At 36.2% G+C, this 12,564-nt stretch overlaps 1 protein-coding gene across 5 annotated transcripts in view; it reads right to left on the bottom strand.

Moving 5' to 3' along the window:
* LOC140757616 (MIF4G domain-containing protein A) overlaps positions 1–12,564 on the bottom strand; it is a 42,591-nt gene that overhangs the window by 5,184 nt on the left and 24,843 nt on the right. For 4 of the 5 annotated variants that reach the window (XM_073093454.1, XM_073093455.1, XM_073093457.1 and 1 more), the window contains 2 exons: positions 1,443–1,593; positions 663–921 (listed from right to left, as the gene is read on the bottom strand). In XM_073093454.1, coding sequence (XP_072949555.1) covers positions 663–921; positions 1,443–1,593 — 410 coding nt within the window. Of the gene's footprint in view, positions 1–662; positions 922–1,442; positions 1,594–10,884; positions 11,373–12,564 lie in introns of those variants that run through there. The other variant, XM_073093458.1, reaches the window with a different exon arrangement.

Below are 12,564 nucleotides of genomic sequence, written 5' to 3'. Positions count from 1 at the left end.
AGACTAAGTTTGTTATTTTGTAACTTTGTAACTCTCGGTTTTACGTCCCTCGAAATGGAACGCAGAAAGTGCCTGCACCGCGACGTGGTTCCAAAAATAAGATAATTACACTTGTCCAGGTTGACCTTGTGCCCAAAATGCGTACTTCCGAATAAAAACGTCAGCGCACACGCAGATTCTTCAAACAAATTATCATCAAATCTATTCTCACCGTTTATTTTGGAATACAAATTACAAATGTGTTTAAGTAGGACTTATAACAGAAACAATTGGTATTTCGATTATTAGTAAAATGAAGGAAAACAGGAATTTAAACGTTGTAGAAATCTTATCCACTCATTAATATTAATTATCTGAGCAATTGCTCTACCATTTATGCACATATACCTAACACTATGCTAATAGTATTGTGGTTATGAATATCTATGCTGCATACCGCAGTTGTAAGAAGCAAAGTTTGAATTTCAAAGAAGCTCGTATCTGTTATGATTGAATAGGTATTCTCACGATACGGAATTGAATGAAGGTCTTTATGCTCCCATAAAGTTCTCTTTATACGAGAGTCTTCTGTACCTACTCTTTGGATCTCATTGCGAAATATACCAATTGCCTATTAAAGTCAGAAATGACATGCTACCATCATCCAATCATATGAAAGATACCTTCGAGAGCCTTATCGATGCACTCCTGGATCTCTGGAGGGAAGTTGCCCAGGTCCCCGGCGTCGGCGGCCAGGCCGAGCGCGGCCATCCCGCAGGCGAGCGCGTCCGCCGACGTCAGCGACTTGGAGCGCTTGAGGCCCGGCGTGAACGACTGCGGCCGGACGCTCTTCCCGTTGCCGTTCGTGAGCGACGACGGCGGCGACTTCTTCTTCTCGGTGATCATCTGCTGCGGCTGTAGCTTGAAGTGAACGCGGGGACCCTGAAATTTAACGATGAATTTGTGTCAAATTTTGATGCCAGATTGGAGTACTGGTCAATTTATAAAGATTCTTGTGGACTTGTATAACCGGTCTTGAGTTGATAATTGAGAATATACGATATGGAGTTATAATCATATTTACGTTATAAACAATAACAGATACTTTTATGATGCGTCCTATAAATGCACTATCAATTCGCCTTCCTTTGCTCTTGCAAGATCAAGATTCGAAAGTATGCATGTTTGTCCTTTTACAAAACCTACTGGAGTTCTGATAACAACTTTGAACATCATCTCGCTATGCTATGCTGCGAAGATTTAGTAGTAAGAGTCATGTAAGAGTTCATTGAAGATTATTATGATAGGCTCCGATTGCGTTAGAGTCCATTGGAGATTCTCTTCTATGGAATCTACTACAGAAGCGCTGATTCCATTACGAGAAGGAGTTTCCTTAGCCTTCAATGAGCATGGAGAAGCCTGAGCTCCTGGTCTGTAACGTATAGATAACAAGACCAACATACCGCAGCGTGTGGTACGTTGCCGCTCGAGGCGCTGGCGAGCAGCGCGTGCGGCGGCACCACCGGCCGGTAGTGCGGCGGCACCTGCGCGTGCAGGACCGCCGAGCGCGAGTGCTGCAGCCCCATGCCCGCGTAGCCCACGCCCATCGCCGACCTGGAAACATTCGTATATCCCTTTTACAATGTACACTTATATGAGTTGTCCTGACTGACTGACTGATTCACATCGCAGTACCTAGACTAACGAAGATAGAAGTGTATAATTTTAACAATAGGTTCCTTTTATGACTAAGTAAACCACAGGTTGAAGGTAATAAAACATCTTGCATGTTAAACCTATCGGGGCTACAATCATTAAATTGAGAACAGTGGATTCTTGAAGGAGTTTTGTCTATAACTGTTGTATGCCTATAGACATGTTTTCTTGAATTTGATATTCTCTAAAGTTACTCTGACAAATAACCTAATAAACAACATATACCAATATGTACTTAACAATGATAAAGTACACATATGAGTAGTTGTAACATAACACCCCTTGTCATTTTATCCTTACAACTCTGTTGCAGTTTACAGCATGTATGTACTATCTACGCTAGATTTGCATTTTGATAAAAGATCTTATTATATACCACATTAAATGTTTTCCATTAAATTATTTATTTTGTTAACATACAAGTGAAATTGTCAGTATTACTTTTTTGTTTTCTTCACTCCTAAGGATCAACAGCACGAAAAGTTCGTAGAAACCTTCGGGATATGATTCTGGTGATATAGCAGGTCCTTCCATTTGGACATAATTGCATGTAGTAACGCTACTGCATTTTAATCTTACATAAAGTTTGAATAGGATCATTATTCATATTTACGTTTGGTTGGAGTTGTTCATGGGAGGCGGAACCATGTTTTATCGGTGGATTTTTGCCCGTTTGCAATTTCAATTTATAACAAAAAAAACTTATGACCAGTGATGCTAAAAACAACTCGCCTGACTACAGCATAAATCAGATTAATCCAGATAATTTTAATTTCTAAAACAATTGGTAATAACGAGAGAGTTCCTGGTGACTATCAGCTCATCACTCCATCCTCAGGCCATTATAACCGTTACATCAGATCCGTATGCCCGTCGACCAGCTAATTATCCATTCGGCGACGCTAATTTATTCATACGCGAAACAATGGATGCCACAACCATTGTTGGGACCGCCGCACATATGAAACAAAATTAATAGATGCAACATTATCTTGAAAACTTATGACGGTGATGCAGTAATCATTTCAGGGCGTTAAAATATTATACTAAATGTAAAATTGAAAAATACTTTAGCCAAAATGTGTAAATTCAGTTGAATCCATAAAAAATCTTCATCAGAATAAAAAATAAGGTTCCAAAAAATCGCGATCCATACCTAAATAAATACTAGTCACTAGTAATATAACATCATCAACCTATTTCTGTGCCACTACAAAGCATGAATTTCCTCTCCGAATGAGATGCCTATTATTCGAATCCTTAACCTACAGCACAACGCCTGTTATTAATAGATACTCAATCAACCCAAATCTTGCCAGCCAAAGATTTTGACAATATGTAATAGGCAGAAAATAATAGGCAAATATTGGATAAATAATATATTGACTATGAATAACAGGCGGTGGAGGGCAACTTCATTAGTCATTAACCAGCGTTAAATCCAAGCAACACTGCGAACGGCAGTAGAGCAAACAATACAGCCGATGGTCGAATGCGCGTCACATACGCTGCAGGCAGATATGGTCATCGGATCCTGCGCGACGCACGGCACCGGCGATGTAGTCAAATTATCGCCTCCAACACAATCGGAAACGTTACGTTTCGGCGATGATGGAATACTTCGTGTTGTTGAATATTTTACCTGTTCATTAAACTTGACTACTGACTTTGAAGATTCATAATAGTAAGGACAAAGAAAACTTTACTTTTTTAATAGTACCTGTAAACAACTTTTAGTGAGCAAGAGATCACATGTATTCTTAAAGGACAAGCAATCTATACAAAAGAGATTCAAGAAACCTTTGTCGACAATCTCTGTCTTTAACATTTTGTTGCTAAACTCTAGATTAGATGTGACAAAGTCTTTGAATGCAGTTGACAGTCACTTAACAGGGGGATAGCCACTGACCTAGTTACAACTAACAAGAGCGTTTACACCGCCATCTAACTGAATGAATTCACGAGATCCTTACGTTCCATACCATACATGCCATCTAGGTACTCTCACGTTCTGGTTACCTCCAGACAAATATTTTTGAGAAACAATGAATGGTACACACTATCGGCCCTCTCACGATCCAGCGCAATCCTAAACAATCGCAGTTAATATGGCGATACGCGGTGTTCCAACTTTATTTAAATTAGATTTTTTTTGTTTTCTCCAGATTATATTCCTGCATCACTAGACGTACAAATAAAAACTTGGCTTTTCGAAACTCGGTCTCATCGGTCTCCGACATATGACCAGCCACTTGCCACTTCAACTTGATAGCCTTCAGTGCTATGTTGGTGACCTTGGTCCTCATACGAATTTCTTCATTAATTATAGCTTGTGCTCCGTTATTATTGAAGCTGTACAAATTACACACGTATGTGAAAACTTACGTGGCTTTCTTTATTATTATAGATACCAAAATATCTTTAAATTAGAATGAAAGAAAGTACCAGAAAACCAGTACCAGTAGGTTACAAATAATGATAATATATACAGCAACATTCAACAGGTATAATGTAGAGGTCCGTAGAGACATTAATCCAACGAGCATCAAGTGCGCTTGGAACGCGTGACGTAAAAATTGAGGGCAAGTGGCGCGTCCTGTTCGCACTTTTGCTATTGTTGCTATGTACCTAAAGCTAAAGTGTACATAATCCACCGTTCAAATATATTTCATTATTATGTTTACGCTATTTTTCCTTTTATTAAGTACCTTGTATTTGGTTATATTTCACTGGAATATCCATAAATTTATGGTTACGCTTGCTAATGCTCAGTATTCCATAACATGCCACACTGATTAATTGATTATATTAGATGGTGATGAGCTGAAACGACTTCTGAATTACAATAAAAAACCTTAGAAAACTTTTTTAGACTGCAATCATTCATCATTTTTAATTCAATACATATTTGTATACCTTGTATAAAGTTCTCAAGGGTGTATGAAGTCTACCGAATCGCACTTGGTCAGCGCGGTGTACTATGGTCTAAAACTACTCTTGCTCTAAGAGGAGACCCATGCCCAGCAATGGAAGATTAATGGATTGACGATGAACTAACGAATGCCTAAATTTACATCTCTTCATGGCTATTTTTTCATAATAACGTGAAACTGTTACCGTCACTCGCAATACAAACACATTGTTTTAGCAAAACGTGTTGATATAATTTAGTTTAATGGCGGAAATACCAGTTTTATCGCCGAGACCCGTTGCCAAACAGAAATGCGTCGGTTTAAAGAGAGCAGACGTACTCGTATGGGGATTCGATCAAGGTTCGGACAAAAATAAAAATAAAACTAATGGCGGGGCGAGTAAATATTGATGAATTACTCGTACTGTTTATCTTGTCGCTACGAACTTTAAATCGTAATAAAATACTCGTACTTATTCAATATTACATTTAAATAATGATGAAATCTTCGATCACTAATAAGAACGATGAAATTGATAAAACACACCTTTAAAATAACTTTGCGACTAAACAATAAAATCTGTTTGTTTATTTATGCACTTGATACTTACTTTATAAATATCAGCAATAAATACTTACGTTTAAACAAAAAAATGTTTCTACATTAATACAAATGTAATGCAATAAAACTATACGCATCTACGTAGTACATACGTACTCAGCTACGCCAGCGAATGCTTTCAAACTTTTTACGAATGCGTCGTGGGTCTGTACTCCTGAGTGAAATCAGCCCTTTGGGCAAATTATGTTTTATCAGACTATCTCTGACTATACATTAAATATGTATATATAGCATAAAGCCTATTAGCGTCATTTGACACTATGAAATACCTACCTCATTTGACACTATGAATCACTATCTTTTAAAATCCGTCATAGTTCAGGAAAATTTTATTTTAATATTGCATCAACATTATTTTGTTTCGTACCACGACCTGTTTTAAGGAAATTTCAATGTATGATTAACATAATATTGTTTTAAGAGATGGTAGTAACCCCCCAGGCACATCTAGTTCTCCATAATCTATCTCTACCAACTCTACCGTATCAAAACTATTACTTCGTTTACAAAAACTGAGGATATGCCACACGACCTTGAAGTTACAATTATTTGTAAACAAAAACCACGCGTCGTTATGTAACTTACAACTGAATGCATTCGTAATTAAGATTATTAGTTTTAATTGGTTGGCGCGGACAACTTGTTTGTAAATATTAAAGAGAACACAGCGACCATACCCCATGCACGTGACAAGTATGTACCTATTTTGTGGAAACCTATTTCAATAGTTTAAAAACCAAATTTACGAGTATTTTTGATATTGTAGTTAATTGTACCATGCACTTTCCATTATTTTTGTGTATATTTTTATACTATTCATTTTTTACTACTTAAGTAGTTTCATTACATTTATCCAGTTTGTTAACTACTAATAAACTAATAATAAACTTACTAATAAACTGAGTGAATGCATAGATGGCAATTATACTTTATTGGAAACTGGTAGAACATTGTACCTATCTTACGGTTTAACATTTAAAACTTGACTAGCATTACACACGACTAAATCAGACGCTTAGATCTATACTCACACCATCCATAAAGAGAGCAATACCTACTATTGACCTCAAAAACAAAACAAAACAAGCCAACCCGTGCGCGTGGTTCGAACATCGCAGACTAACATGACTCACAGTATATTAGCTGCGATGGCAGTGGAAATTGCCGGATGCCCGCTGGTGCAGAGGCATTACGCGCAGACTGCTCAGATGACCGATAAGCTAAGCTATAAATGTTATGTATGTATGTATGAGATGGGCTGATGGAAGATGATGTTTACTGACTAGCAGCATTTTTCAAAGCCAACACCTATAAAATTTATATGAGAAGATATTGTTCACTTTTCATATTTTCGTGGATTGGTTTCCGTTTCATGTTTTCTTTTTTTTCAAATATAATATTTTTAATCCGAGTTGTATTAAATCGACGACTAGGTAGCCGAGACCAAAATATGTAATGAGAGTGTATTGTTAGCAAGATGATTCTTCACATCTGCAAATTCCTGACCTCTACTTAGATTACCGTTCTTATTAGTAGCTAATTGATAAAACGATGAGTTAAATTATAAATAGACATTGGTCCTTACTCATGTGCTGGGTATTAAGAGTTTATTAGATCGTTAATAAGAGATTACGAGGACTTCGTTTATTCATTTAATACATAACTTTCTGTTATTGTGTATGAATTCTTAATAGATTTTACATTTTTGCTATATTCCTAAAATCCTCATATTAAATCTGACTCTTCTTTTGGGGTTAATTTTGGTATCGTCCAAACTAACTTTTTCGTGCGTAGATATACTGAATGCTAATTTTACAACTTACATAATGCTTACTCATATATCACATCACAAAAAGTTTGTTTTCTTGATAGCTTCTGCTCGTGATTAATATAATTATGACACACAACAACAGTGTCGGGTAACATAATCTGTTGTGAAGCGGGCAATCGTGTGGGCAGACACCGGACACCAGACACCCGCGACCGCAACGCAAGAAGGCCCAACCACCATCGGCCACGCGACCTTGGCGATGACGAATCTATACTTATTAATACGAGACATATCTATACTTATTAATGATATTGAGAGTTACATGGTCTGTAGTTTCTAAATAAATTCCATGTCTGAGCTGTCCTGATCCTTATCCAGTGCCTCCAATTGTGAATTTGCTTGTCTCTATCCGTTATGGTCGTAATTTTAAAAACTACTTAACAAAATTGGACAAGACATCCACGTTTATTTCAATAGATATTCTATTCCTATTCTTTCATCCTATTCTTCGTAGTATTGTAGTAAACAATAGAAATATAATTATAATAAATAATATCAAAAGACCGGAATTACGGAAAAGGATCAAGCGATCCAGTGTTCATAATCAATTTAGAATTTATTTTTACAGGGAATTTGAGGAAAATTCCTGTAATATGAAACATAACATATTAGGATAGGCATTTGCACTGAGGAAAGCGAAGAAACCCAAAAGCACCTCATTTTTAAATTCAAAATCAAAATATTTCATTCCAAGTAGATTCTTTACAGAACCCTTTTTGTTCAGTATACCTACACCACTTCGGAAGACGTTCCGTTATGGAGAAGAAGCGGCGTACTCCAATGGATACCCACTCTCATTTAGTGAAAACGACACGATTAATCGTACCTCGTTAATGTTATATATACCTACTTAGATGGTGCGAATAATTTCCGCTCCAACGACATATGATCGACCTTGGTGCTAACGACGACCAAGCTTCAATACAAATGACTGATCGTCGGTGGTTCGACGACTCGTGACTGGAGTGACGCATGCGCACCAATTGAGAGAAGACTGTACTGTCTGTGTGTTTCATGTTATAGAATAATACATATAATATGACAAAAGACTATAGGCTATTAACACAGATTTCACGTTTTTTTACCTACTAATGATTTATTTTTTTCCTAACTAGGTTTTGAATAGTTCGCAAACATATTCGTATTAGATGTAGTAAAAATCTCTAAAAGTAATAAATCTATTTGAATACGTAATTTAATATAAGTAAGAAGTTTGCAGGAAAGCTATGATGTCCAGTTGTCACAAATTTCCCTAAATACCTCTACCTACCTGTTATTCACAGATGCGTCGCTACTTTGAAAACAACATTGAATGCCTCATACGAGTATGACTTACAATACCCTTAGCACTACATTATCCACAAACTTAGTAATACTCAATATACAAGACAAAGAGTTATATTGGAAGTAGAACAAACAATTTATGAAAGTAACTCTCTTCGGTCTAGCTCCTCGGTCTAGGTATGTAAATAAATTACTATTTCGTAGAAGTGTAACGTCATACTCTCCAATCTTTTCACATCTCTTGTTGGCACATAGAGAGATGGAGAGGAAGGACGGAAATTATTCTGGTCTTGAAAATAAATCCTTTGGCTGGGCATACCTTCTCAAGGAAAATGGGTTGTATATTATTTTAAACATTATACCAATATTAAGTAAATAAATAGATAGTACAAGTAATTAATTTAAAAAATCAAAAACCCGACTGCACCAAAAAGGCTGAAGTAGAATTTCCAAACGCAGTGAAATAGGCATTTCATTATTTTTATCCAGAACGCCAAATACAAAGTTTCATAGTAGGTGTCTGCTTCAAAAACAAAAGATGTTCAAACAATATTATCCTATTTTATCCTCGTAGTGTTCATTTACGCTATATAAAGAACCTATGTGTCAAATTCCAGCACGCTTAAGTTCAGCGGTTTCCCTTTGCGTTGATCTCTGGCACAGCAACTCACTCATTTGGTCAGACAGTCATCTCGATGTGTATATACGAGTATATATGTACTAGCTGACCCGGCAAACGTTGTGTTGCCATATAAATAAAACAATGTTAAGGACGAACAACCCTTATCACTTAGGTGTAAAAAAAAATAGATAGTGGCCGATTCTCAGATCTACTGAATATGTATATAAAATTTGTTGAAAATCGGTGAAGCCTTTTCGGAGGAGTACGGTAACTAACACGAGAATTTTATATATAAGATATATTATATAATGTATGTGTAATCTCCTCTTAATTTCCTTTATTTTGACACCCTACTCGATAGATTTGGTTAACTTTTTAAAACGTGTTACTATTTCGCGAAAAAATTCACCATTTACGATCTATAAAATATATAACTTCAGTAAATCAAAGTTTCGGTCATTATTTTACATCGTTAGAGGTAGTATTTCATTATTTTTATCCAACAAGCCTGATACAAAATGTCATAGTGTTTGCTTCAAAATCGACGATTGTTCAAATGAACTTTTAACCCTTATTTTACCCTCTACGGGGTTGATTTTTCAGAGGGGGATAAATAAGTGCGTCTTTGTTCCTATCCAGAAAGCCAAATACAAAATTTTATAGTAGTTGCTTCAAAATTAAAGGATTTAAAAAAAACTGTTTTCCCCTTTTTTACCCTCTTAAGGATAGAATTTCGAAAAGGCCTTTCTTAGTACTTATTCAAGCTATATAGAGAACCTGTGTGCAAAATTTCAGAACTGTAAGGTCCTTGGTTTAGGCTGTACGTTGATTTCTGAAAAATGAAAAAGTCATTTAGTTAGTCAATCAGTCAGTCACCTTACTGTTTTATATATATACAAATATATTTTTATAATCTCCGTTTAATTTCCTTCCATTTGATACCCTACTCGATAGGTTCGGTTAACTTTTTTTTTTAAAAGTGTTACTATTTCGCGCCAAAAATCCGCCATTTTGATTTTTTTTTTACTAACACCTATCTAAGGACACTCGGGTCATTGAAACAAATATAATGACACCTTAACTGTTGAAATTCATCCACCCGTTTGTTAGATCGGATCAAATAAAGAAAGACAAACATACAAGATACGCGCGAAAAACATAACCCTTCCTTGGCAGTCGGGTAAAAAAGAAACGTTTGTCGGCAGTTTGGCAGAAGTATTTTCAACGAGCAAAAACAGCGAGATTTAACTTTAAAATTTATCTATTAAAAACTTCCCTCTACTAAACACACACTTTAACAACACGACAACAAAGGTTATAATGGTGCAATGACACAGTTTATTTTTTATGGTCATTTAAATGTGAATCGTATGACAGTTTCAAACGAATGGCAAGGCCCACCTGTCAACACCTGAGGTGAGTAAACACGCCATGTAGAACATACTCGTAGACATGTAAAGGCAAGAGTAGGCGTGCACGGTGTGTCAGTTGGTCACTTTAAAAATATTTTGTCATCACTTTATATATTCAAAACATTGAGAATTGACTGTAATTATGATTGTCTGTCTTTTTGACTAAGTACCAGTTTACTTTATATATAGTTAATGCAAATGGCAAGCCCTTATGATCTTATGGACATCGTTATCAGCCTCAACGTCGCTCGATCCTAAATACTTGGCTACCCTTAAGATTTTTTAACTTCTTTTGCGCGCGTTAACTTAATATAGAACGGATTTATATGAATAGCTTAAAATAAGTAACGTAGTACGTATTGTTCCAGATCTCAAACATTTACGTGAATGCGTAACTTAGGATAGAGACCAGATATTGAAATTGGTGCAAGGGGGATTACACATAGAATGTTTCTAGTGAATGAACATGTAAATCGATTCAGTAATTACGAATAATAAGTAACTCACATGTCAGAAGTAGAGTATCTTCCGCGAACCATGCTTAAAACATCCATAAATCTACACCTTGGCACACACTTATCACTTCTCGCTCCGTATCTAGACAAATACCTTCACTAATGTTTACGGTGTCGACAGCTAATTACTTATTTTACAACATTCGTATGAAAATCCCTGTGCAAACATGGCAATCTTTCGCGTTTGAATTACGTTCCATTTCACCTCATAGCAGCGCGACTTATTAATAGAATTCGGTTTCAGCCAAGTAAACACTACGCGAGCTTACACTTCACTAGCATTACGGTTCGATTCCTACATAGGTCGATAGATAACTCATAAATAAAGCACGGTTAGAAAAAGCTGATTTAGCGGTTTACGTTCGTTCGGATGCGTTCGTGTTTGTTTGGTCGCGTTCGTGTCGGATGCGCGCGCGCACGTCACGGCGCTCGGCTGCCCGCGTGCTAGCGTCCCCGCGGCGGAGAGCACAGTGATAACAAACGACGCTCACAATACAATTGATACTACGCACCTACGCGACCGCATCACCGGATAGCATTAACCATCTCGCAGATTTCTGCTCGCTCTCAATTGGATCGGCGCCAGCGACGTCGGCCACTACACGCCACTACCGGCTCCGACGCAGCTTTTCAACAAGGCCGTCTACGAAAAGCTTAACAGGCTATGAAAAATTATTTCGACGAATACTAATCCCGAAACTTCATTCAAGAATTTTGCGCACTATGTTCACGTTTTAATGACAAATGGAAAAGACACAGGTATGATTATATATTTTTCTCCTTCATGTAGAGTGGTATAAATCGCACTAATCATGCAATTAGTTGAATTTATCCACACGTATCATCTCTAGGCAAATGATTATGAACTATCACGTAATTACGGAAACTAGTGTTCGCCAAAACTTTACATGACACACTTTAACAGCGGATATTTATAATTCTGTGATACGTAATTGTTTACCGTTCATTCATTGTGAGTAAAAGCTGCGCAAATGAAAGGCTGTTTTCAATTGTATACTATCCACTTAAGTGTAAAATATGTATTTAATTAAAATGTAATTAGGTAAATTGTTGTTAATTAGGTAAATGTTTTTGATGTCTATTTAAGCAACCAGTATTATATTTATTGTCAGAGTTAGGTAATGTTGCTAAAAGTTAAACTGATTTTATTTATATTTTATGCAAAATACGTTATAGAGGGTAACCTAACCTAATCTGTTAATTTTTATCTAAAAAAGTATAATATAGGGTTCTGGAATGAAAATTAAGCACCTATCGTAAACATTTGAACTACATTTTTTTATCTTCATGACTGTAACTAAAACGTTAGATTCCAATGGAAATTAATTAGGCAACAAAATGAGCCCGTTTTTTATTACGACTAATCTAAATTTAGCAAGAATTAATTTTTTTCGTTCTTATTATTCGGTTATCATATACCTACTGGTCATAAAGACCTCGGATGACCATGTTTGGTGATGTATTCATCGAGCATTGTGATCAGATAGGCTTGCTTGAGACCATTATAGATTTTAAACAATGACCACTGACATCAAGCTATTAAGACAATAGGATATAGAAAAAGTTATAAGGGTGCTGAAAAACTGAAAATTTGAGGATAATTAGTATTATTTTATAGGTACTAGGTACTTGAAGAAAATAGATCTAAGAT

This window comes from Epargyreus clarus, unplaced genomic scaffold (genome assembly GCF_041222505.1).
Source record: "Epargyreus clarus isolate Ecla_fem2 unplaced genomic scaffold, WU_Ecla_fem_2.2 ptg000004l, whole genome shotgun sequence".
NCBI classification, from domain to species: domain Eukaryota; kingdom Metazoa; phylum Arthropoda; class Insecta; order Lepidoptera; family Hesperiidae; genus Epargyreus; species Epargyreus clarus.
This window is presented reverse-complemented; position numbering and strand designations above follow the sequence as displayed.